Here is a 22519-nt window from a genome sequence, read left to right as displayed (position 1 = left end):
GGCAGCCAGTGTGGGCAGAGAGAACCCGCAGATCCATCTTCACCTTCAGGGAGCTGCCACCACAAGGCTCCTTCCTACAAGCAGCCAGCAGGAGCAGAGACACACAGCCAGCTAAGCCCTGTGCATCCATAGGCCACCATTTGAGGCCCTTGTTTCCTTTAGACAGCCATCATCCATTATCAGAATCAGACAAACACACCTCTCTGTGTCTGCCACCATCATAGGAGTCCCAGTGTAGATACAGAGGCTGAGAGAAGCAGCCCCACCTACATGCACCCCTGATCATCAGCAAAGCCCCAGTGTAGTTGCCTAGCTCTGGAGATGTCTGTTCCACACCCTATTACTTCCCTATAAATCTGGAATTAGAAGAACCCAGATGCCTGTCTCATCCTCCTACACTGCCTGGATGCCTGGGACTCCACAACCAGCTTGTTGGGAGGTACCCAGAAGAATGTCCAGATGAAGGAGCAAAAGGCAAACTCAGACCTCTAGCCCATACACAATAAGTCTGGGAGATATGGTCATGGAAGAAAACAGAAGTCACACACCTGAAATCTCTGAGAGGATAGCAACTGAAGTAAGGAAACAACTTCATGGGATTGTAAAAGCAGTCAAACCAGAAATAATGTCTCAGGTTAAAAAAAAGAAATCACAAACATACTGAAAGAATTGTTCAGTAGGTCTAAAGAAGACATAGCCAATAAAGAGGAGCATAGGAAAATGATAGAAACCTTGAATGTAGAAAGGAATTACAATGCATGAGACAGATCCAAAGAGAGATGCAGGAGATTAAAAATTCGAAAGCTGGCAAAATCTCTTGAAAGACACTGAAGATAGACTTTCACACTTTGAAGATAAGATTTCAGCTAGTGATTGTGAAAGGGAAGATCTCTTTTTTTTTTCTTTTTATTTAAAGAAAAGGAAACAAAAAATACATGGAGATAAAAAAGGGTAGAAATAATACAAAATTACAGAAAAACAAACGGTAAGAAATCCCTGGTTGATAAGTTACATATTGTCATCTTAAAAATAGCTGTGCAGGTTACAAAATTAAAGTATTTAGAATGACATTCAAAAAGTGACACTACAAACAGTTCTGCTCAATGATCGAACAAAAAGTAATATGGTTATCAGTCCTACACCTTGTTTTACATCTCAAAGAGGGTAAGATTAAACATATCAAAACAGAACAAAACAGTTAATAAAACAATTTAAAGAAATACAGATTTGAAAGCAAGTCCACTGGAGATCTTCACTGTCTATCTAACTGTCTCTAGTTTCTTACAAATAGGTGTCCCCATCTTCACCCACTTTATATACTTATTGCATATTATTGAACTTATCAAATCATTACAGGATGATGAAGGCTTTTTAGTTCTTCAAGATCCAACATTAGGGAAGACAATAATAACTACCATCACATCTCTCATTCTCTTCCTGGTAGCCATCCCCATCTCTACATATGCTGAAATTGAACTCAAGAGACCAGACCAATGTCATTCTAATCAGCGAACAATAGTATTGCTAGAATTTATATCATAATGCTACAAAATTAGCATTGGGTTTCTTAGTGTCTCTTCTTCAGAGTATCTGTTCATTACATCTTGCATTATATAATCTGTTCCCGTAAATAATTTTTTTTAAAAAAACTCATGCGTGAATTTCTACATATATATCTATCCTCTCTGTATTATAGGGAAAACCAAGTCATAACAAGACAGCAAAACAAATTCCTAGAAAAATATGCAATGCATAAGACATATAAGTCCACAATATAAGTGATCTTCCGTAGTTACTATGTTTTCTTTTGTTATTTTCAATAGATTTGTCCACAACACCGGCTTAATATAGTTAAACAGTATTACCTATTTTTATAAAAACACAACTTTGGAAGCATTGTAGGATTTGAGAGCTGTTAATAGTTAATACCAGTATGGATATTCTTTACATCTTGTCATCTTCAGAGTAGTTGCCTCTATTTTTAGGGTTGAGACTAACAAGCATACCAAATTCAAATAAAATCAGCCAAGGCCAACCCATGGTCTTATGATTCAGATTCAATTAAGATCAGTCATAGTAAGACAATGTAAGTAATACAGGATTTCAGTTTAAGTTAATAGGAAAGTAAGGATAGTTACCATGGTATAACCTGCTATTTTTGGGTCAGATGTCTGTGCCCTCAAATCTGACATGAGTGGACAGACCAGAACAAATTAAATTCAAACTAAATATGGCAATAAGACTACTGTGTCTTTTAAATCCTGATACACTATTAACAATGACCTCTGCCTTTTTTATAGTGTTTCAGAGCTGTCTATACTAAAGACTATAGCTTACTGTCTCTGCCTCATGTCTGCTACTCCATTTTTCTGCTATAATTTGTCCACCTTATTCCCTCATTCCACTGTCTGCCCCGTTCATTGAGGCCTCTCTGCCACGGTTGCTGGAATCCTGGTATCCCTTCTTCTCTTTCTCTGGAATGTCCTTCAGCACTCTCTGTAGGGTTGGATTGGTGGCCACAAACTCCCACAGTTCCTCATTGTCTTGGAAGCATCTTATTTCTCCATTAATTTTGAGAGAGAGAGTTTTGACGGGTATATGAGCCTTGGTTGCATATTATTTTCTTTTAGGACTTGGAATATTTCTCCCCATTCCCTTCTTGACTTAAGAGTTTGTGTTGATAAGTCTGTTGTTATTTTGATAATTTTCCCATTGTAGGTAATCTGCTTCTTTTCTCTGGCTGCTTTTAATATTCTGTTCTTTTGGTGGATTTCTGGAATCTTGATTATTATATGTCTAGGCGTAGATCTGTTTTGGTTGTAGGTAGCTGGTGTTCTGTATGCCTCTTTTATCTGGATATCATTTCTTTTTGCTATACATGGGAAATTTTGCTTTAATATATTTGTGAATATTCTTTGTATTTCATTTTTGGTTGCTCCTGCTTCCTCACTCACATTCTTTATTCTTAAGTTATGTATCTTTTTGTCATCTTCTAGCCTTTGAATTGTTTCTTTCTGGATCCTTGTTATTTTTAAGAGGCTTTTTCTTTCATGATCATATGCCATAAATCTCTCTTCAAGTTTCAGAAGGCTGTCTTTAGTTTCTGTCAGAATGTTTTGCCAGGGTTCAATGGAGTTTTTAGTTTCCTGGTAATCTCTTTGGATCTGTTTCATGTATTCTAAATTATGTTTAAATTCTTCTTCAGAAGTTTCTCTTTCTTTTCTGATTTCCTCAGTTCTTCCATCTGTGTTCTCTTGGGCGGGGCTTGTCATTTCTTTAATTAATCTCTTTATATCTTGCCTCACTTGGATCAGGAGTACAGCTTTAAATTCATCTATGAGGTCATGGAGGTATTTTTCATTTCGGCTGATGCTGTGTCCAGTATTGGATGGTTACTGTGCTTGTTTTCTTCAGTGTTTACTTCTCCTGGGCTCATTTTCTCATGTTGGGCAGCTGGAGATTTTTTAAAATTTTTATCTCTTGTCATGTTTCTGGATTCTTTCAGACTGGAGTGTCCTGGGGGTCTCTGGCTCTCTCTGCATTGCTTTCAGAAGCGTGCTGACTTGAGTTGTTGCTGTCCTCCCCAATTTGCTGTATCTGGGGTAGGCTGGGATCCAGGGACAGTACGGGCTAGCCTCCAGCCTCTGTGCCAGTCAATCCGTAAATTAGGCTGTACTTTCTGGATGTCACAGAGTTGTGACTATTTTGTATCTGCTTATTGGGCCCCAAGCAGAGGCTTGGTTCAGCCCCAGCAAATCCTGCCAGTTCTCTCTGTTCCAGAAGCAGCTGACTAATGTCATCATGGCACAGGGTTCTGCCCAAATCCCAGCTGTTCTCTTCCAGACCTCTCTGTGACAGGAACACCAGGACAGCGGGTCTGCCCAATTCCAAGATGACTTCCACTAGTTCTCTGTATGATGCTGAAGCCAATACGGCATCAGGCTCTGCCCAATTTCAAGATGTCCTCCACCAGACCTCTCTATAGGGGTGACTTGGTGATGTCACCGAGGCGCAGGTTCTGCCCAACTCTAAGATGTCTTCCACCAGACTCTCTGTGTTATTGATGTCCCCATGGTGGTGGGCTCTGCCCAGTTCCAAGATGTTCTCTGGCCAACCCCAACAGCCGCAGGGTCCCCAGTACTCACCAGGGTTCGGTGCAGGTCCTCCTCTTGAGCCTACTGCACACCACGCCCCTCGCCCTCACTGCGCTCCTGGCACAGTGTGGAATGGTCAGAAAACTGCACAGCGTTTGGCTTTGGAGCTCCAGAGCCTTTCACAATCTCCTCTGGTGCAGCGGAGCAGTCCTGGCTGCTTCTCGGGGTCCCAGGTTCAATTTCCAGCAGTCGCCAAAAGCCAACACAGCTTTTCCTTTTGGGTCCACAGGTCAGTTTGGTGCATTAAAGGCGTGGGATTTGCAGCCTCCCATTATCAGCCTTCACAGTCTCAGCACGACTTTAAATCCTCCAGCTGCACTGTCTTGGTTAATAAGAATCGTTATCCATTCATCTGGCCCTCTCCATGTTGTCATATTCTAGCATCTAATATGATTTCTCTGGAGAGACTCTCTGTCCGATCCTCTAGCAAGCTGCCATTTTAGGATCCTCAGGGAAGATCTCTTAAAAATAACATGGAATCAGGAAATAACAACTCAATGGCTGCAAGATGGTGCAAAGAAGCATAACTTAAGAGTGATAGGTATCAATGAAGAAGCAGGAGTCAACACAAATGAAATTAAAAGAATATTCACAGAGGTAATAGAAGGAAACTTTCCAAATATGAGAAATGGATCTGGCATGTAGATAAGTGAGACATATAGGACTCCAACTAACCATAACCAAAGTAAACCTATACCCAGACATATGATAATCAAGATCCCAGAAATTCAACACAAAACCAGAATATTAAAAGCTATTAGAGAAAAGAGACAGATCACCTGTAAAGTAAAACCAATCAGAATCACAGAATACTTGTCAACACAAACCATCAAGTCAAGAAGAGTTTGGAGTGAAGTGTTTCAAACCTTGAAAGAAAACAGATTCCAACCCAGATCGATCTACCCAGCAAAACTATCTTTCAAAATTGATGGAAAAAGGACTGGGAATTTAGCTTAATTTAGCCTTGCAAGCCTGCAGTCATGAGTTTGATCCCTGGTACCAAAAAAAAAAAAAAATGATGGAAAAATAAGATACTTTCATGGTAAAGAACTGAAGGAATTCATGACTACCAAACTAACCATACAGAGAGTGCTAAAGAATATTCTCAAGAGGGGGCTGGGGATTTAGCTCAGTGGCATAAGTGCTTGCCCAGCAAGTGCAAGGTCATGAGTGTGATCCGCAATACAAAAAAAAAAAAAAAAAAAAAAAAAAAGAATATTCTGGAGAGAGATAAAGATGACCATCATTCCACGAACAGCAGCAGAGGAAGATCACCAAACAAGAGACGCAACTGAATGAAGGAAAAAAGTGGAGGGCCAAAAACAGGAGAATAGCAGGACAGAAACAAACCAATGTATGCTGGTTGTAAGCATTAATGTGGATGGCTTCAGATCAGCAATAAAAATACCAGGAAGAGTGGATCAAGAAACAAGATCCATTGATATACTGTATACAAGAAAAATATCTAACTGGAAAGAAAATTAATAAACTGAAAATCAAAGGAGAGAAAACTGTTATTACATGTGACAGGAGACCAGAAAAAAAGGGGGAGTGGTGGAGCTAAAGATGGCAGATCAGTAAGCAGCAAAATAAGGAGCCTCCCTGAGAGAAACAACTCAGATGCGAGGAATAAAACATCCTGGAGAAGATCAGACAGAGGGAGATGGATCTTCTCAACCCAGGAAGAAATTAAAGGGGAAAGAGCCATTCAAATGAGTGGTCCTGGGGCTACCATTGGAGCAGCTAAGATTAGTGACCATGGAGCTGCCCAAACTTGCACCATGGCAACTCGCCTAAGCCGTGGTTGTGCTGAAGTCAGGGGTTGGGGAGCCCAATGGAGAACAGAGCTAGTGTGGAGACCTGCACTAACCTCTGGTGAGAGCTCAGAATAAGACCCTCCCATGGGAAAGGGGTGACTAACTGGACAACATGTTGGAATCTATCAGGATGAGCATGAACAAGGAATGGCAGTGACTTCAGTTGGTTGCTCTTTACCAACCATATTGGTGGAATCTGCTTGGCCTGGGTCATGCCCCTGGCTGGAACCCAATAAATTGTCCCGAACCAATTCTGTACACCTGGCACACACTAATATGGTGAAGGCCCTGCAGGTTGACTGGCTCAGAGGGAGAGGCCAGCATACACCACGCCTGCTTGCACCTGAGTGACCAACAGCAAACTGGAGAGGGAGAAATCCCTAGCCAGCATGCTTCAGAAGAACCATAACCAACAAGGAAAGGGGCAAGGACCTCTTCTATACACCTTCTATGGAAGAAAACAAAAATATGACAAGAGAAAGAAATAAGAAAAAGCCCCCAGGCCCCAATCCTGCAAATATTGATCCAGGAGAGGTAAATACAGAAGAGATTGAGGGCAGCAAACATGCAATATCTGACACAGCATCAATGGACATAAAGAGATATCTTCATGACATCACAGATGAGCTCAAAACTGAAATTTATTAATTCAAGTCAAGCAAGATATAAGAAGATTAATAAAAGAAATGCTAAGCACCTCTTAAGAAGCCACAGATGAAAGTATGGAGGAACACAAAAAAGGAGAGAAACATTTGATGAAAAAAAACCCTAAAATACATGGAACAGATTCAAAGAGATTACCAGGAAATTAAAAGCTCCATTGAAAACTGGAAAAATTGCCTGACAGAAACTAGAGATAGATTAACAAAACTTGAAAATAAGTTTGCAGTGTCTGATCGGAAAGGAAAGATCTCTTAACAATAACAAGGAAACAGGCAGTAGCAATACAAAGGCTAGAAAATGACAAGAGGATCTATAACTTAAGAATAAAAAATGTGACTGAAGAAACAAGGGTATATACAAAGGAATTACAAAGGTTATTCACAGAAATAACTAAGGAAAACTTCCCAACCATAGGAAAAGGAAATGGTATTCAGATGTATGAGGCATACAGAACTCCAGCCACCTACAACCAAAACAGAGCTATACCCAGACATATAATAATCAAGATCCCAGAAATTCATCACAAGAACAGAATATTAAAAGCCATCAAAGAAAAGAAACAGATCACCTATAAAGGAAAACCATCAAAATCCCAACAGACTTCTCAACACAAACCATCAAATCAAGAAGAGCTCAGAGCAAAGTAATCCAAGCCCTGAAAGAAAATAACCTCCACTGATGGAGGTTAATGTACCCTGAAAAACTGTCTCTCAAAATTAATGGGGAAACAAGATGTTTCTATGACAAAGAGGAGCTGGGGGAATTCGTGACCACCAAAGCAACCCTACAAAAAATACTGAAGGACATTCTAGAGAGAGAGAAAAAACTACCAGGATTTCAGGAACAGTGGCAGAGAGGCCTCAATGAGTGGGGCAGACAGTGGAATGAAGCAAAAAAGTAGACCACCAAAAGCAGCAAAATAGCATAGCAGAGATGAGGCAGAGAAGGCTGGTTATAATCTCCAACATAGATGGTCTTGATACACTACAAAATGAAACAGGCAGAGTAAATCAGGAGGTAGGGTCCATTGAGATGCTCTGTAGTGGAAATATAATTAACCTGAAAGAGGGTTATTGACTGAAAGTCAAACAGAAGAAAATAATGTTCTATATGACAGGGAACCAGAGAGAAATAGGGGCCATTCGACCAGCACCTGCAGATAGGTTGAAAAGACATAGTACTTTTGTGCAGTGGAGAACTACTCAGCTATAACGAAGGAAAACCCTGAGGCTTTTGTAGGTAAAGGAATCTAACCTGAGATCAAGTCCAGGAGTGAGAAGGTTTGGAACCACTTTGGTAAATAGCAAGTTGCCCCCAATCTAAAAACTGAGGGAGATGTAAGGACCCATAAAGTGCAGTGCAACTGTGGGGTTGAAAGGGGAGGAATTGTCTAAAGAAGGAAGGCAGAGGATATTGTTAATAGTGTATCAGGATTTAAAACCCATATTACTGTCACTGCTCTGTTCAGATGGATTATATTCTGTTCCAGTTTGTCTGCTTGTACTAGATTTGAGGGCACAGATGGCTATCCTGAAAATAGCAGGATATAGTACGGTAATCATCCTTAATATCCTACTAACTTAATCTGAAGCTTTGTATAAGTTACACTGTCTTATCATTACTGATCTTCTTTGAATCTGGTTTGTTAGACTGCTGTTTTATACTGACTGATTTTATTCAAATCTGTTATAATTGATAGTATCAAGTCTGAGAGTATAGGCAAATACTCTGAAAATGACAAAATTCACTAGAATACCCAATCTGGTTTGATTATTACCTGCTTTTGAAGTCTTACTATGTCTCCAATGTTTTGTTTTTATTAATATTGTTATGTACTGCTATATTCAGTTATACTCTGCCTGATGAATTAGACAATTCTATTGAAGATAACAAGAGACATCATCATAAGCATTGTAGATCACTTTGTATTGTGGTTTTATATGAGTTTTTATTTCATGTTTTTCTAGAAATTTGTTTTGTTTTGTCTTGCTTTGTTTTGTTTTTCCCACTAATACAGAAACGATAGATATACATGTAGAGACTCATGCATGCATAGGACTTATAAACAGTTTAAGAGTACCGATTATATAATGCATGATGAAATGAACAACTACTTTGAAGCAAGAGAGACACTATAGTACCCAGTGCTGATTCTGTAGTGTCATGATGTGAAATCCAGCTACTATTATTCTTTGTTCAGAGTGATTTTAGTCTGTTCTGTTTTGTTTAATTTCAACTTACATGAAAGTATGGACAGCTATTTTGAAGAGAATGAGAGACACTATGACAGCCATTGTTGACTTCCCTATTGTCTGGTCTTGAAGACCTAAAACACCTTCATCATCCTGTTCTGATCAGTTTTATACTATGTTGTTTGGAATTAATTCAAAGTATGAATTCATTGTATGTGAAGATAGGGACAACTATTTGGAAGAAAACAAGAGACAATATGATAGATAGTGAAGATCTCTGGTTGTCTTGCTTTGAAATTTATGTCTCTTATATTGCTTTCTTATGTTCTGTTTTGTTGTGTTTAATGTTACCCTCTTAAAAAAGAGTAATGCCCCTCAACTGCAGAATGGATAAGAAAGATATGGTATTTTCATGTAGTGGAAACCTATCCAGCTATAAAATAGAATAATCTCAAGACTCTGGTAGGTAAATGGATGCAACTGGATATCATGTTCATAGCCAAAACAATTCAAACTTATACACATGAATCCTAGCATAAGAAACAGAGGGAGTTAATGGGATCCAAAAGCAAAATAGTTAATGTAAGAGCAAAGGGGAGGAAACACCTGGGGGGGGGGGAGATGGAAACTACTGTTAATTTCTCATTGTCTTATCTTGAACTCTTGCATTGTTTACACAATTTTGTTAGGTTTGGCTCTGTTCTGTCTTGTTTTGTTAGATTCTATGGTGTCAGATGGTAGGGGCAGCTATTTTGAATATAATGGGATATATTATGGTAATAATGGTTTCCTATTATATTGCTTTGAAATCTTATAAAGCTTTCATTCATTTGCTTGGTTGGTTTTATTCTGGTTTGTTTGATTTCATTATGTGTGATGGTATGAATAGCTAATTTGAAGAAAACAAGACATTATGGCAACCATTGCTGATTTACTATCATCTTGTTTTGAAGTTCTGTCATGCTTTTGTTCTTGTTTTGATTGTTTCTATCCTGATTTGGTCTTTGATTTTATTGTGTGTGTTGGTATAGACAAATTTTTTGAGGAAAATAAGGTATTATATAGCCATTGTTCATTTCCTGTTATTGGTTTTGAACTCCCATGATGCTTTCATTATTTTTAATGGTTTTATATTATTTTGTTATGCTTGATATTATTGTGTGTGAAGGTATGCTCAACAATTTCGAAGAAAAGAGACATTATGATAGCTACTGTTGATATCTGATTGTGAAGTGCTGTTTTGCTTGCATTGTTCTGTTCTCATTTGCATTTTTCTGGTCTCTTGTTTTATTCTCTTTAAAATACAAAAATTTAAAAAGAGATTAAATTTAGTATTTTGCATACGTTTATTTGGTTCTTGACTGTTGAAGTATACCTCAAAGCAAGGGCACATCACAGGGAGAAATCATTTATTAAGGATATCTCCACAATGGTGGTAGATCTTTCTATGCAAACTGATCTGTAACCTTCAACACAAAACCACAAGAATCGTGAGAAAATAAGGCAACAAGATTCCTCCCAAAATTCCTAACTCCTCAAAAGATAATCTTGCAACACTGAAGTAGATGACATTCCAAAACAATTTTAAAAGCTAATAGTTAAAATGATTAGAGATCAAAGAAGATACAAATAAGCAGTTGGATAAATTAACTGTGAAGATGATCAATGAGTTTAAAGAAAATACAAATAAGCAGCTGAATGAATTAAGGAAAAACAGTGCAGAGTGTGAAAGGCAAATTAAGTAAAAGAGGATATTAAAAAAGAATCAAGCAGAAATCCTGGAAATGAAAACTCAATTGAAAATCTTGGTACTAACCAAGATGAATCAGAAGAAAGAACACTAGGACTTGAAGACAAGGTGGATGCAATAGAATAGTTATTTGACAATAAGGAAAAAATTAGACAAAATATTATGCAAGTGCTCCTGCATAAATCTAGTAAAACAAACTTAAGTTTCATCAAACTTGCTGAAGGGAATAAAGTAGAGGTGAATGACACAAAAACTATTCACTGATATTATTACAGAAAATTTCCCAAATCTAGGCAATGAGAGGGATATGCAGGTAAAGGAAACATTTATCTCAAATAGACACAATCAGAAAAGAAAGTTTTCATGACACATTATAGTCAACATGCCAGAATCTCAAAGCAAAGAATAATACTAAAAACTGTTAGAGAAAAGTACCAAATAGTCTATAAGGGAAACACACTAGAATAAAAGCAAATTTCTTCACACAACTTTAAAGACAAGAGAGATTATAGTAAAACTTATCAAGTCCTAAATATCATTGTCATCACAGATTACTATATCCTGCAAAGTTAGTCATCAAAAGTAAAAGAAATAACGACCCACTATGATAAAGATAAACTAAAGAAATTCATGACCACCAAACTAGCACTGCAGAAAAATACTTAAGGGAATCTGAAACAATAAAGGAAAACATCCAAAAGGTCAAGAGAAAGAATAAAACTCACTGGAGGAAAAAAATAAAAGGAGCAAAGATACCAAGAATTGGAAAAGCACTATCATGTCAGAAAAGAGTACATAACTTTCTGTCATAACACTCCATAATGTAATTTTAACTCTCCAGTCAAAAGATGCTGATTGGTAGATTAGATTTTTAAAAAGACTCAACTATATGTTACCTGTGAAAGACATACCTTACCCACAAAGACACACACAGACTGAAAGCAAAAGAATGGAAAATAATACTACAAGCAGTGGAACATCAGAAGCAAACTGGAGTAGCTATTGTAGTTTCTGACAAAGTGATTTCAGACCAAAACTGGTCAGAAGAGAACAGTCAGGTAAATGAAAATGAACAATGGTAAATGGAAAAGTTTGCTAAGATGAAATAACAATTTTAAACATATGTGCACAGAATGCTGGCACATTCAATTAAAAAAACAAAAGCTAATTGTCATAAAAGAACAGAAGACATCAATACAATCATTTACATCCATTTATGATAGCTTAAGAATGCCTAGAAATCAACCTGACCAAATAGGTAAAACACTTCTACAATAAAAACTGTGGAATATTGGAGAAAGAAAATGAAAACACTAGAAAATGCAAAGACTTCCTTTGTTCGTCAGTAGTAGGAATTAACATTGTGAAATGATCATATGACCAAAAGCAATCTATAGGTTTAATATAATCCCATTAGGAAATCAATATCATTCTTCACAGAACTAGAAAAATATTCTAAAATTCATACGGAATCACAAAAACTCAGACTATCCAGAATAATCCTGAATAAAAAGAGCAATGCTGGAGGCATTACAATATTTGTTATCAAATTATACTAGAAAGCCATAATAATAAAAACCACATGGTACAAAACCAGACACATAGAACAGAAGACACAGACAGAAACACATGCAGGGAAAGGAGAAAGGAGAGAAAGGAAAAGATTATATGCGTGTGTGTGTGTGTGTGTGTGTGTGTGTGTGTGTGTGTGTTTATATATGCATACATATGCAAGAGATGCTAATCTCTGTTAGTTCATCAAAAAAGAATGGTTTGTGTTTCACTGTTTTTTTTTTCATGTCTACGTCTTGTAATCTGAGCAATTACTTTGCAGATAACAGTATGCAAAGTGTTAACCATTGTTTATCCCCTATTATTTTGATTTGAAATTTTGTGTCATTTTTTATTCTTTTTTCATTTTAAATAAAAACGGAGGGAGAGTTGAGAAACAAACTCTTGCACATCTAGTCATTTGATACTTGACAAAAGACCCAAAAACATAAGTTGAAGAAAAGACAGCCTCTTCCACAAATGGTGATGAGAAAATGATATTCACATGCAGAGAGTTGAAATGAGATAGGTATCTCTGTAAAAAAAAATGAATCAATGAATCATGGCCCATGGATCAATAAACAAGGATATTAAAAAGAAACTTTTTAATTATTGAAATATAACAAAGGAGAAATTTGATATAGGCCCAAATAGAGACCTATTGACTAGAACAACAAATGGAACTATATCAAATTAAAATGTTTTCACATACCAAAGGAAACAACCAAAAAAACTAAAGAGACGACCTACAGAATGGAGGTAAATCTTTGTTAGCTGTTCTTATTAGACAGAATAATATCTAGAATACATGAACAAAAAAATTAACTCCCACCAAATAATCCAATAAAAAATGAACAGCTGAGCCAAAAACAGAGGTCTCAATGAAGTGCAAATGGGCAGTAAGTACATGAAAAAAAAGTTTAACATTTTGTCAGTTAAATTCCAATAAAAAACCTCTCTCTCTCTCCCTCTCTCTCTCTCTCTCTCTCTCTCTCTCTCTCTCTCAATGCTGGCTAGGATGCAAGGAAAAGATAATTGTCCTACATTGTTGGTGGGAGTGTACACTAGAACAACCACTTATAGCAATCAGTATGGATATTCATCAAAACAGAAACAGAAACATCATTTGATCCAGCTATAATATTTCTGGTTATATTTTTGAAGGAATTAAAGACAGTATATTACAGTGATATATGTATACTTATGTTTAGAGCAGTACAATTCATAATATCTAAACTGTGGAAATAGCCTAGATTCCTGTTTACAGGTAAATGAATAAAAAAAACATGGTACATATAGAAAATGGGGTATTAGCCATAAATAATTTGTCATTTTCAAGAAAATGGATGGAACTTGTGACTCTTGACCTTAATTCTCAACTTTACTGGATTAAAACACTCGTAGAGAGGGGATTAGGTCATGAGGGTGCTATGTTCTCGTTGGATTAACCCATTGGTTATCATAGATGAATGTCAGGAGGTGGGGTCCAGCTGGAGGCAGGTCACTGGCCCATGGCTTTGGTGGGTATGTCTCTTACTGGCACCCTTTACCTGTGCTCTCCTTCCTGGATGCCATGAATTGAGCAGCTTTGCTCTACATTCAAGCATGTTTTTGCTTTGGAGGCAGCTAAGCACAGAGTGAAACCTCTGAAGCCATTAAACAGCAGATTAAACCTTTGTTTCTCTCAGCTGTGGATGACAAGTGTCTTATACCTGTGACAGGAAAGCTGACTCACATAGAAGTGGAGACTATCACGTTAAGCAAAATAGCCAGCAGGACATAATATATTGCATATTTTCTCTTATATGAGAAAACTAGCAGAAATAAAGAAATAAATAAGGGATTATTACTGGCCTCTCAGGTCAATATGTTCAGGTTTCCTGCTGACCCAAACCGAAGGAGAACATTTATTTTGGTGAAAAGGAAACAGAAATTATACAAAATTATTAACAGTCTCTTTTGCCTCAAATCACCACCGCACTCTTCCCAGGTGTGTTAGGGCTTCTTTCTTTATAGTAAGGAACAAAGGGAAGAGAGAATCCAATAAGACAACAGACGACTCCAGGTTTGCTTCATCGCTCCTAAATCATGATTTTCTCTGCATATTCTTTCTGCTTATCTAGGCTGAGAGGAGCCAGTAGTGGCTATGCCTGCAGTGTGAGAAAGCTTGGGGAAACTACTTGTCTCTAAAGGAAAAAGTTCTAACTTCTAAAATTTCATTTTTCCACACTAGCTATAAAATGACAGGAACTGGGAGGCAAATTTTGGAGAAGAGCAAGGGGATTGTAGGGGGAAAGGGGCAATGGGGTTGAAAATGATCAGGCTACGTTATATGCAAGCACCAATTCTCTAAAACAAAACTTACTGTTCTGAAGTAAAAACATGAACTTTAGAAAGATACCATATCTAGAATTTGAGTGCTTATTGCTATTTCCAGTCACTGATTTTTGCTTTCATCTTTATCAATATGTTCATTTCTTAGGTTTAAAAATGTCTTTAAGTTTTATGAATTTCTGTTGATATCAACATTATAATCTCATGGCATTTTTAGTTTGTCTTTTCCTGGTTTATTTTTAGATATCTGGAGTCTTTTTAAAAATCTACCTTTGGCATGCTGGATTGGACAAAGGTTTGGTTCTTTGATCTATAAATAAAATTAATTTTATCATATCCTTTCTCCTAGGAGTACACTTGAAACAGAGCAGTTTCTGTATTTTCTTGGAGAGAAATGTGGGGAGGAGTGGTGAGATTATCAGACATTGAGAATAATTTTCACTCAGGCTAATTTTAGCAAACTCTCCATGATCTCTGCTGTAAGGAAATAATTACTGCCTGGGACAAAGCGATAACCTTGATCAGCAGTTGGACTGGCTCTTGTAGCTTTCAATTCCTGCATTTAGTGACTTAGCATTTGTATCTATGTTCCTTTCATAAAAACATAGCTGTGTTTTCCTTTACCCCTTCTATAGCAGTTTTGAATTTTATGATAGAAAGATTTAAACTTTTTGAGTCTTTGAAAAGATTTTTTGAGAGTTTAAATGTTTGAGCCTTCATCACTTAAGAACCCTATCCATGCTGGTCTGAATAGAGGCTCACTGTGGGATGATCACCTCTTCTGTAGTCAACCCATTCGCAGTTTGCGTGGGTCAAACTAAAGGACTGTCCTTTGGACCATTCAGAGTGTCCTTCTGTCTCAAATAAAAATATTTACTTTGCATCCTCTCTCAATATATTAATAAATTCATCTTTAGTTTCCTGTATTTCCAGAAGAAATGCAATCCATAGTAGAGAAGAAAACTCATATACAGGTAATCAGTGGGTTATCAAGCTAGCATAGTCTTAAAAGGTGGGGCTTCTTTTATGATGCTATTATTTATTATTAAGGTGCTAGCAAAGAGCTCTTCAGGCAGAGTTTCTTTTCTATTATGGATTGCATTTCTTCTGGAAATACAGGAAACTAAATGTCAATAAAAATTTTTGGGAGCTTAGTGGGGAGGGGGAGGGGGAAATCCCTGACACTGTGTCCCTATACAAAGTCCCTGGGACATGGACAGTGCCATCTACTGAGTAAGGATAAATAAATTTGCATTCACAGATAATAAGGGCTGTGCCTTTTATAACTTCAGCCACACCCATGACACACCCTATTAAATAAAGTATAAGTGAGAAGCTCACTCAGCTCTCATCCAAGGTCTTTCTTGGCAAAATGAAGGCCACCATCCTCTTCATCCTTTTTCTGTTCCTCATTCTGGAGAAACCATCCTTTGGGAGAAGGCTGCATGGTGAGTGGAGAGGGATAGCTGGGGAAAGACAAGCAAGGGTAGGGAGGGAACCATGAAAGGGCATCTGGTGCTAGCAAAGAGCTCTTCAGGCAGAGTTGCTTGCTCCCCCAAAGCTAGACTCCATGTGGAAACTCAGGAAATTCATGAGGAAAAGGTGATGTATAAGAGCCAGAAGGAAATTTTGGAAATATGGATGCCAAACATTTTTATTATCAATTATCAGAGAGGTAGCAAGCTCAGCTATCAAGTGTATCATTTGCAAAGAAACAACAAGGCCAAGACTATTTGGACAAAAGACCAAACAAGAAGCTAGATTTCAAAGCAGATTTAGATCTAAAATGAATTATAAATAGTTGACAATTATCATGATTAGAAACAAAGATAAATCAGTATTATTGGCATGCACACATAATGACACTATCAGACAGTCATCAGCTTGACTATTAAACCTGACAGAAGGTGAAAATTACAAATAGACTAATACTAAAATGAAAATTAAAGGAACATTTATTGTTGGAAATAAAGGGCAATTGACTGACCTGGAAACAGCCCAGGGAAAAAAGACTGAATCTCACTGTCCACAGACTGAGAAGCCCCTAACAAAAGATACATTTCCCTTTTATGGGGAAGGTCATTATTTATTCATAGTATTTTTCAAGAAGTAGCAAAGTCCTCCATATAGGATGGAGCTTTAGTTACTCATAGCTCAAATAGTTCTTAGAAATGTGTTATATACCACCTCTGGGTGAAGATATTATTACAGAAATGCAGTATGGTGAAATGCAGTGCAATGAAGTTTAGGGCCAACTGTGACCCAGATCCATAGTCATTTTGCTTTTACTGGACTCATCCAGTTTGCCACATATCCTGGGATATCCTCATCTCAAGGGATACACGAGTTGCTCACTTAAATGTCTGATTTAAAATATTTCCCTCCTGTTATCCCCAAGAGTAGTGGCTGCCTGCTCATTTTCTCTCAGACCACTACTTCAAAGTCATGCCAGTTCCCTGCTTCTCAAAACCAACATTTAGGTAGAAAACAAGGATGTTTCATTTGAAGGCATCAAGGCAGACATCAGAAGACAACTTTTGTATTATTACTCTACAACATATGGATGACACTGATCATAATTGGGTACAAAATGCTGATCAAGATCAAGGACCTAGTCAGTGTGTAAGTGGAATGCGAGGCAAGTATTTAAGTAAAGAACAAAGGCCAGGATGGTGATGGAGTCTCCTCCTAGAGTTAATCCTAGGTTCTTTCTGTCCTGAACAAAGAATTGGTCAAGACAAGCACAAACAGCAAGGCTTTATATTTATTAAAGGTAGGAAAGGATATATACACTGCAGAGTGAGTTTGGGCCAAAGGCACACTCTACAGCACAAGAAGTTTCATAACAGTAGAGAATTCAATGGTGGCTGACTTCTTTTGTGTCACCCACTTGTCAGGCTGATGTTGGGTCAAGGTGCTGTTATCCATTACTGCTCATGAGAAGTCCATACTCAGGGCTTTGGAAGTCGTCCTGGGGTTTTGTAATTAGTGGTTGCACCTACTTCCCCAGTACCCTGTCATGCCCTAATCTCCTGCTGCAAATGTATTATTGACAAGGTAAGGTACAGGCTAGATCTCAAGGCACTTTCCTTCCCCAGTAGAACAGGCAATGGGTGATAAAGACTGAAACCGTATCCAAAATGCTGTTCAGATCAACTCAAGTCCAAAATGCATGTATAATGCCAAGGTTTGTTGAAGTAAGGAGCACTGCCTCTGTGTCGTGGACAACACTGAAAGGTCAGAAATTGGACCCTAAGGCAGTTTCCTATTCATACCGAACAGCTAGTACCAGACCAGGATCAGAATTAGACAGAGAATTCTAATCAAGACCAAGGGCATGGCAACAGTACAGATGGAGTGTCGGCCTGATAACCAACATAGAGAAGAAAGTCCATTCAATCATGGACAAAAGGAAAGACAGACAGGTGGATACTAAAGCATTTTTTTTTTACCCAAACGAATCCACTGATATATGACAACAATCAAAAATAGGAATAACAGATGAAGGGAAGTTTAAGAAGACAAAGTAACGTCAGAGAATCATATTTTGTGTAGAGGTGAATTTTATGGAATGAAACCCATGAATTTCAAAGAGTTAATTTAATTTTTTCTTTATACTGCATAATTGTATTTTAAAAAAATGTCCTTTGCAAATACTAATTATTGAACCCAGAGCTTTGAGCATGTGAAGCCTGGGCTCTACCACTGGGCTACACCCCTACCTGAAAACTCCAAATGGAGAAAAAATAGTAATGAATCAATGAAAATGAGCAAAGGAAATAAACAGTCTTCAGAAAAAGAGATGTGTGTCCTTCAAAATATGTGAAGATTTACATAATTCAAGATAGTGAAATGTCTATTAGAAATTGTGTGTGGTCTTTGTCACTTATAAAATACATATAATTTTAAGATTAGATACATATGCTGGAGGTAGATAGAAAAGGAAGTTTCATCCATTAAAGGTGATGACAAAACAGTACCCATTTTATCAGAGGAAATAGGACAATATTATCTAAGTATGCATTTAACAGTTGCAGGAGCAAATCTATTTCCAAACATGTAGCCTCCAAGAAAGCATGCCAAGAAAGGCCACATATGGTGTAGTATATAATAGCTAAAGATTGAAAACAACCTATGAGTGAAGCAATATTGGGTTATTAAAAATGTAGGTATTCCGTAAATGATTGACTCAGCAGCTTTAAAACACACACCAATGACCCAATGTTTAGAACACTACCAATAACCAATGGCTTACACCAGTCATTGTGTTTCTCACTCATCTAGAGTGTTCTTTTCTCTCATTTCCAGAGATAATCATTGTTTGAATTTCTTCTTTATAGTTTCCTCAATTTTGTCTATCTATCTATCTATCTGTCTGTCTGTCTGTCTGTCTGTCTTCTCTTATTTCCCTTGGTTTTCAGTTGTTCACAAACATAACTCCTCATATCCTATTTTGGGGCTTGTCTTTTTCGTTCACATTATTTTAATTCAGTTATGTTGTATATCATTACATGTGTGTTATTTTCATAGTTGTATTTTATTATAGTAATATGCCATGGCATACTTATCCATTATCCTATTAGTAGTAATAGGTATGGTTTCTTCCAGTATTTGCATAATAAAAACAGTGTACTCATGGACATTTTTGGACATGTTTCTTGGTGAAGGTGTGGGAATATTTTTCTTAATTTCACATTTGGGGGTGCAACTGCAGGACCATAATTTGTGTACAATTTCAGTAGCTACTTCAGGTCCATTGCAACAGCACAGGCTGTTAGTTTTGAATAAGAATTTCTTTTCTGTTATGAGTCAATAAAAAATCCCAGGTAATGTTATTTAAAAATAGAAAAGATACTTGAATACATACTTCCCCCAGGGAAGAGGCCCAGGTAGACAATAAATATGTCAAAAATTGCTTAAGTTCACCAGTTACTATGGAAGTGTAAATTCACATCACAAAGAAATTCCACTAGATGTCCACCAAAAATTACAGAAAGGCAGACCAAGTGTTGGTAAGGTTAAGGAGCAACTGAAATCTCACACATTGCTGTTGGTAGCGTAAGTTGTAAACCTGTACACTGACATTTGAAAGTTATTCATCATATTTATCACAGTTGATTGCATCCATGTCCTTTGACCTGTATTCCATGATCTAGGAATTTAATTTATATGTATATATTCAAATAGAGATTTTCATATTCTTCAGAAATATATGCCACTGTAATCCCAGCACTCTGGGAGGCTGAGGCAGGAGGATCACAAGTTGGAGCTCAGCCTGAGCAACTTAGTGACCTAGTGAAACCCTGTTTCAAAATAAAATTAATAAAGTATTCTGGGGATTAAACTCGATCCCAGTAATACCAAAAAAGCGTAAAATTAGAAAAATATGTATTGACTGTAAAGCTGATATATATATTTCAGTATTTTCATATAATAAAACAATGCATATCAGTCAATATGCATGAAACTATGAAAGAAGGCTTCAAAATAGATCTAAAAAGTATAATTTAAAATGAGCAAAGGTAAATGAAAATGACACTTTAGGTCTCACAAAAGTTTAAAATGTCCCAAACTGAATAGTTCAAAAATGTGAACAGAAATGATACAATTATAAAGTAGGACTTCATCAAATTAGCATAATGCCCAGGAAAGGGGTTATATGTGGGGAGGAGGAAGAATGAAGCAACTGGAGAGGGGACTGGGGGAGAGAAACACTAAATAATCTTTGTTTGTATGGTGAAGGGCAGGCCATCAATAGGCCTGGTTCCTGTCCCCGGGTTATGATATACTGCCCAGCAAGGCATCCTCCCAACAAGTGCACGAGTGATTATGACTGCCCAAAGCCTCAGAAGTGCTGCCCAGGCTACTGCGGGAAGCAATGTTATCAACCTGAATGAGGTAAGCACTAGCTGGAAGAAAAAGAGGATCCTGCCAGTACAGGAGAGAGTTGAGCGGCTGGGAAACATCTGAGTAGTGGGAAGGAAGACATGGGAAGAGGGAGTGTGGGACAAACTCTGGTCTCAGAGGCCGTAGGAAGGTGCAGCGGGTGTGTTTGTCCTCCACACTAGGTCTGAGTGATTTGACTTGGTGAACTTACATCTCTGATTTCCTTCTCTCCCACCAGGTGGAACCTAATCTCTCCGAACCTATCCCAGGTCCAGGCCTTCAGGCTTCCCTCTGGTTCTGTATCACTTCCCTCCCCCACATTCCCAATTCGTTCTCCCTCTCTGGATGCCAGCTCTGGGGCTGCTTTTGTATTTCAGTTTTCAATAACAACAACAACAACAACAATAAAAACCCTCTGTGCCCTTTGGTTCTGCCTCCTATTATTTCTGAGTTTCCAGAAGCTTCAGGAAGAAGGATGTGAATGTGGGGCTTGATCTCCCCAGTGGAGAGGAAAAGAACCCAGGAGATGAGTTCCTGAGTTGTGAAGGAGAAGAGAATCAGGGGGAAAAAATTCCCGATCTTAGGGCTTAGTGTTTGAAATCTAAGAATCAGCTCAAGTTCTCGAGTCTCTTATTCAGCTGGAAATACAAATCAGCAAAGCTTGCCTTTGTCCTGGAACCAGGAAACACATACACCCAGAAAACAACAACAACAAAAATGCTCTCAGAACATGTTGCATAAACTGAAAGGATGTCTTTTCCTTTCCAATCCACTGTCAGTCTTGACCTGGCTACTGTCAGCCCTGAAGTATGACTAACCAAACTTAGAGTTAAACCGGCAACTCTCTCTCTTCTTTAATGTTCCCGGGGATCTGTATCCTTTGCAAAAAGTCAGTGAGGGAATAACACTAAAGGTGCTGGGAAATCCGTGTAGGAATTTCAGTGTTTCAGGTCTGAGATTCATCCACTAGTACTTAATTCTTTTTATTTATTTACTTATTTTTATTTTTTAGAGATTAAGACAAAACAGGACATAACAAAGCAGATCAGAACAGTACAATGTAAGCAACACAGAATTTCACTGGAAGACAACCCATAATTAACAGTAACTACCACAACGTCTCTTTGAAATAGTTGACTATAACTTTTTAAAATTTTTTTTAATTTTTTAGTACTTAATTCTTTAAGGTTAAGCAGTGTCTCCCCCAGGCTTCTTCTGCTGAAAGATGTGAATGAGGAGACAAGACACACTAAGTTCTTGAGACCTAGGATGAATAAATTGTATGAACAATGTTCTCCATAGAGAACTATAAGCCACAGGGCAGGCTGGCTCAAGCACTGTAGATAAGAGGGAGGAGGAGATACTGGACAAACATGAAACATCTTGGGGCTCTGTGGTTGATCCGTCTATCCCACTTCCCTTGTACCGAGAAGCTCCCAGACAAGGGAAAACTTTGGGAAGAACAGTTTGGATGGGGTGGAAAGAACATGAGCTCAGATGTTAGCTGACATGACAGCTCTCCCCACCTTTGCCTCCTTACTTTTTAGGTGACTTCATGTCAACCTCTGTTCCTTTTGGAGTGTCAGTTGTCTATTTTTGTTGAAGAGGTTGTGTTTAATTATTCAGAACATCTGGTCTGGCTTGTCATTCTGGAATTGGAATCAGCTGCTCTTTCTGTGCTGGGCTCTTGTTATGAGTGGAAGTGGGGGATGGGAAAAAAACTTGGGGTGAGAGAACAGGGAGCACAGCTTCCCCTTCCCTTGCTAGGAGCACACAGTCCATGGCTCCCATCTCTCCACATGGTAGGCTTGGATATCAGGGCATCTTGTAGTACTTGAAGAGCAATGTCCAGATTTTTGGTCTGACATACGGAGAGTACAACATTGGAAGTAAAAATGGTTGTTGTATCTTATCATTCATTCTGTACAGGCCCTAAGCTTAGTAAATGTCCATATTTATTTTCATAAATCTACCTGCAGATTATACATATGTGGTGGATTAACCAGGGGTCAACTTGTAACACCCAGCTGAACCAAATCAGCATGATTCTGGGTATGGCTGAGAATTGTTTCCAACAGCATAAAAAGAAAACTGGAAGGGAAGAGGGCATGCTGTTGATTCTACTGGAGAAGCTTGTCCCACTGGCTTTCCTGATATGAACTCAGCTGGTCT

General features: G+C 37.9%; 2 protein-coding genes across 2 annotated transcripts in view; both read left to right on the top strand.

Moving 5' to 3' along the window:
• Svp (seminal vesicle polypeptide) overlaps positions 1 to 22519 on the top strand; it is a 151909-nt gene that overhangs the window by 84606 nt on the left and 44784 nt on the right.
• Positions 15829 to 20774, top strand: Caltrin2 (calcium transport inhibitor 2; the record flags this gene model as incomplete). Its single annotated transcript, NM_001172842.1, is given in 3 exon segments — positions 15829 to 15909; positions 20204 to 20359; positions 20586 to 20774. Coding segments are annotated over 2 exon segments (231 nt in total).

This window comes from Cavia porcellus, unplaced genomic scaffold, assembly GCF_034190915.1.
Source record: "Cavia porcellus strain 051 isolate PalLab524CR breed Dunkin Hartley unplaced genomic scaffold, mCavPor4.1 scaffold_5, whole genome shotgun sequence".
Taxonomy (NCBI): domain Eukaryota; kingdom Metazoa; phylum Chordata; class Mammalia; order Rodentia; family Caviidae; genus Cavia; species Cavia porcellus.
This window is presented reverse-complemented; position numbering and strand designations above follow the sequence as displayed.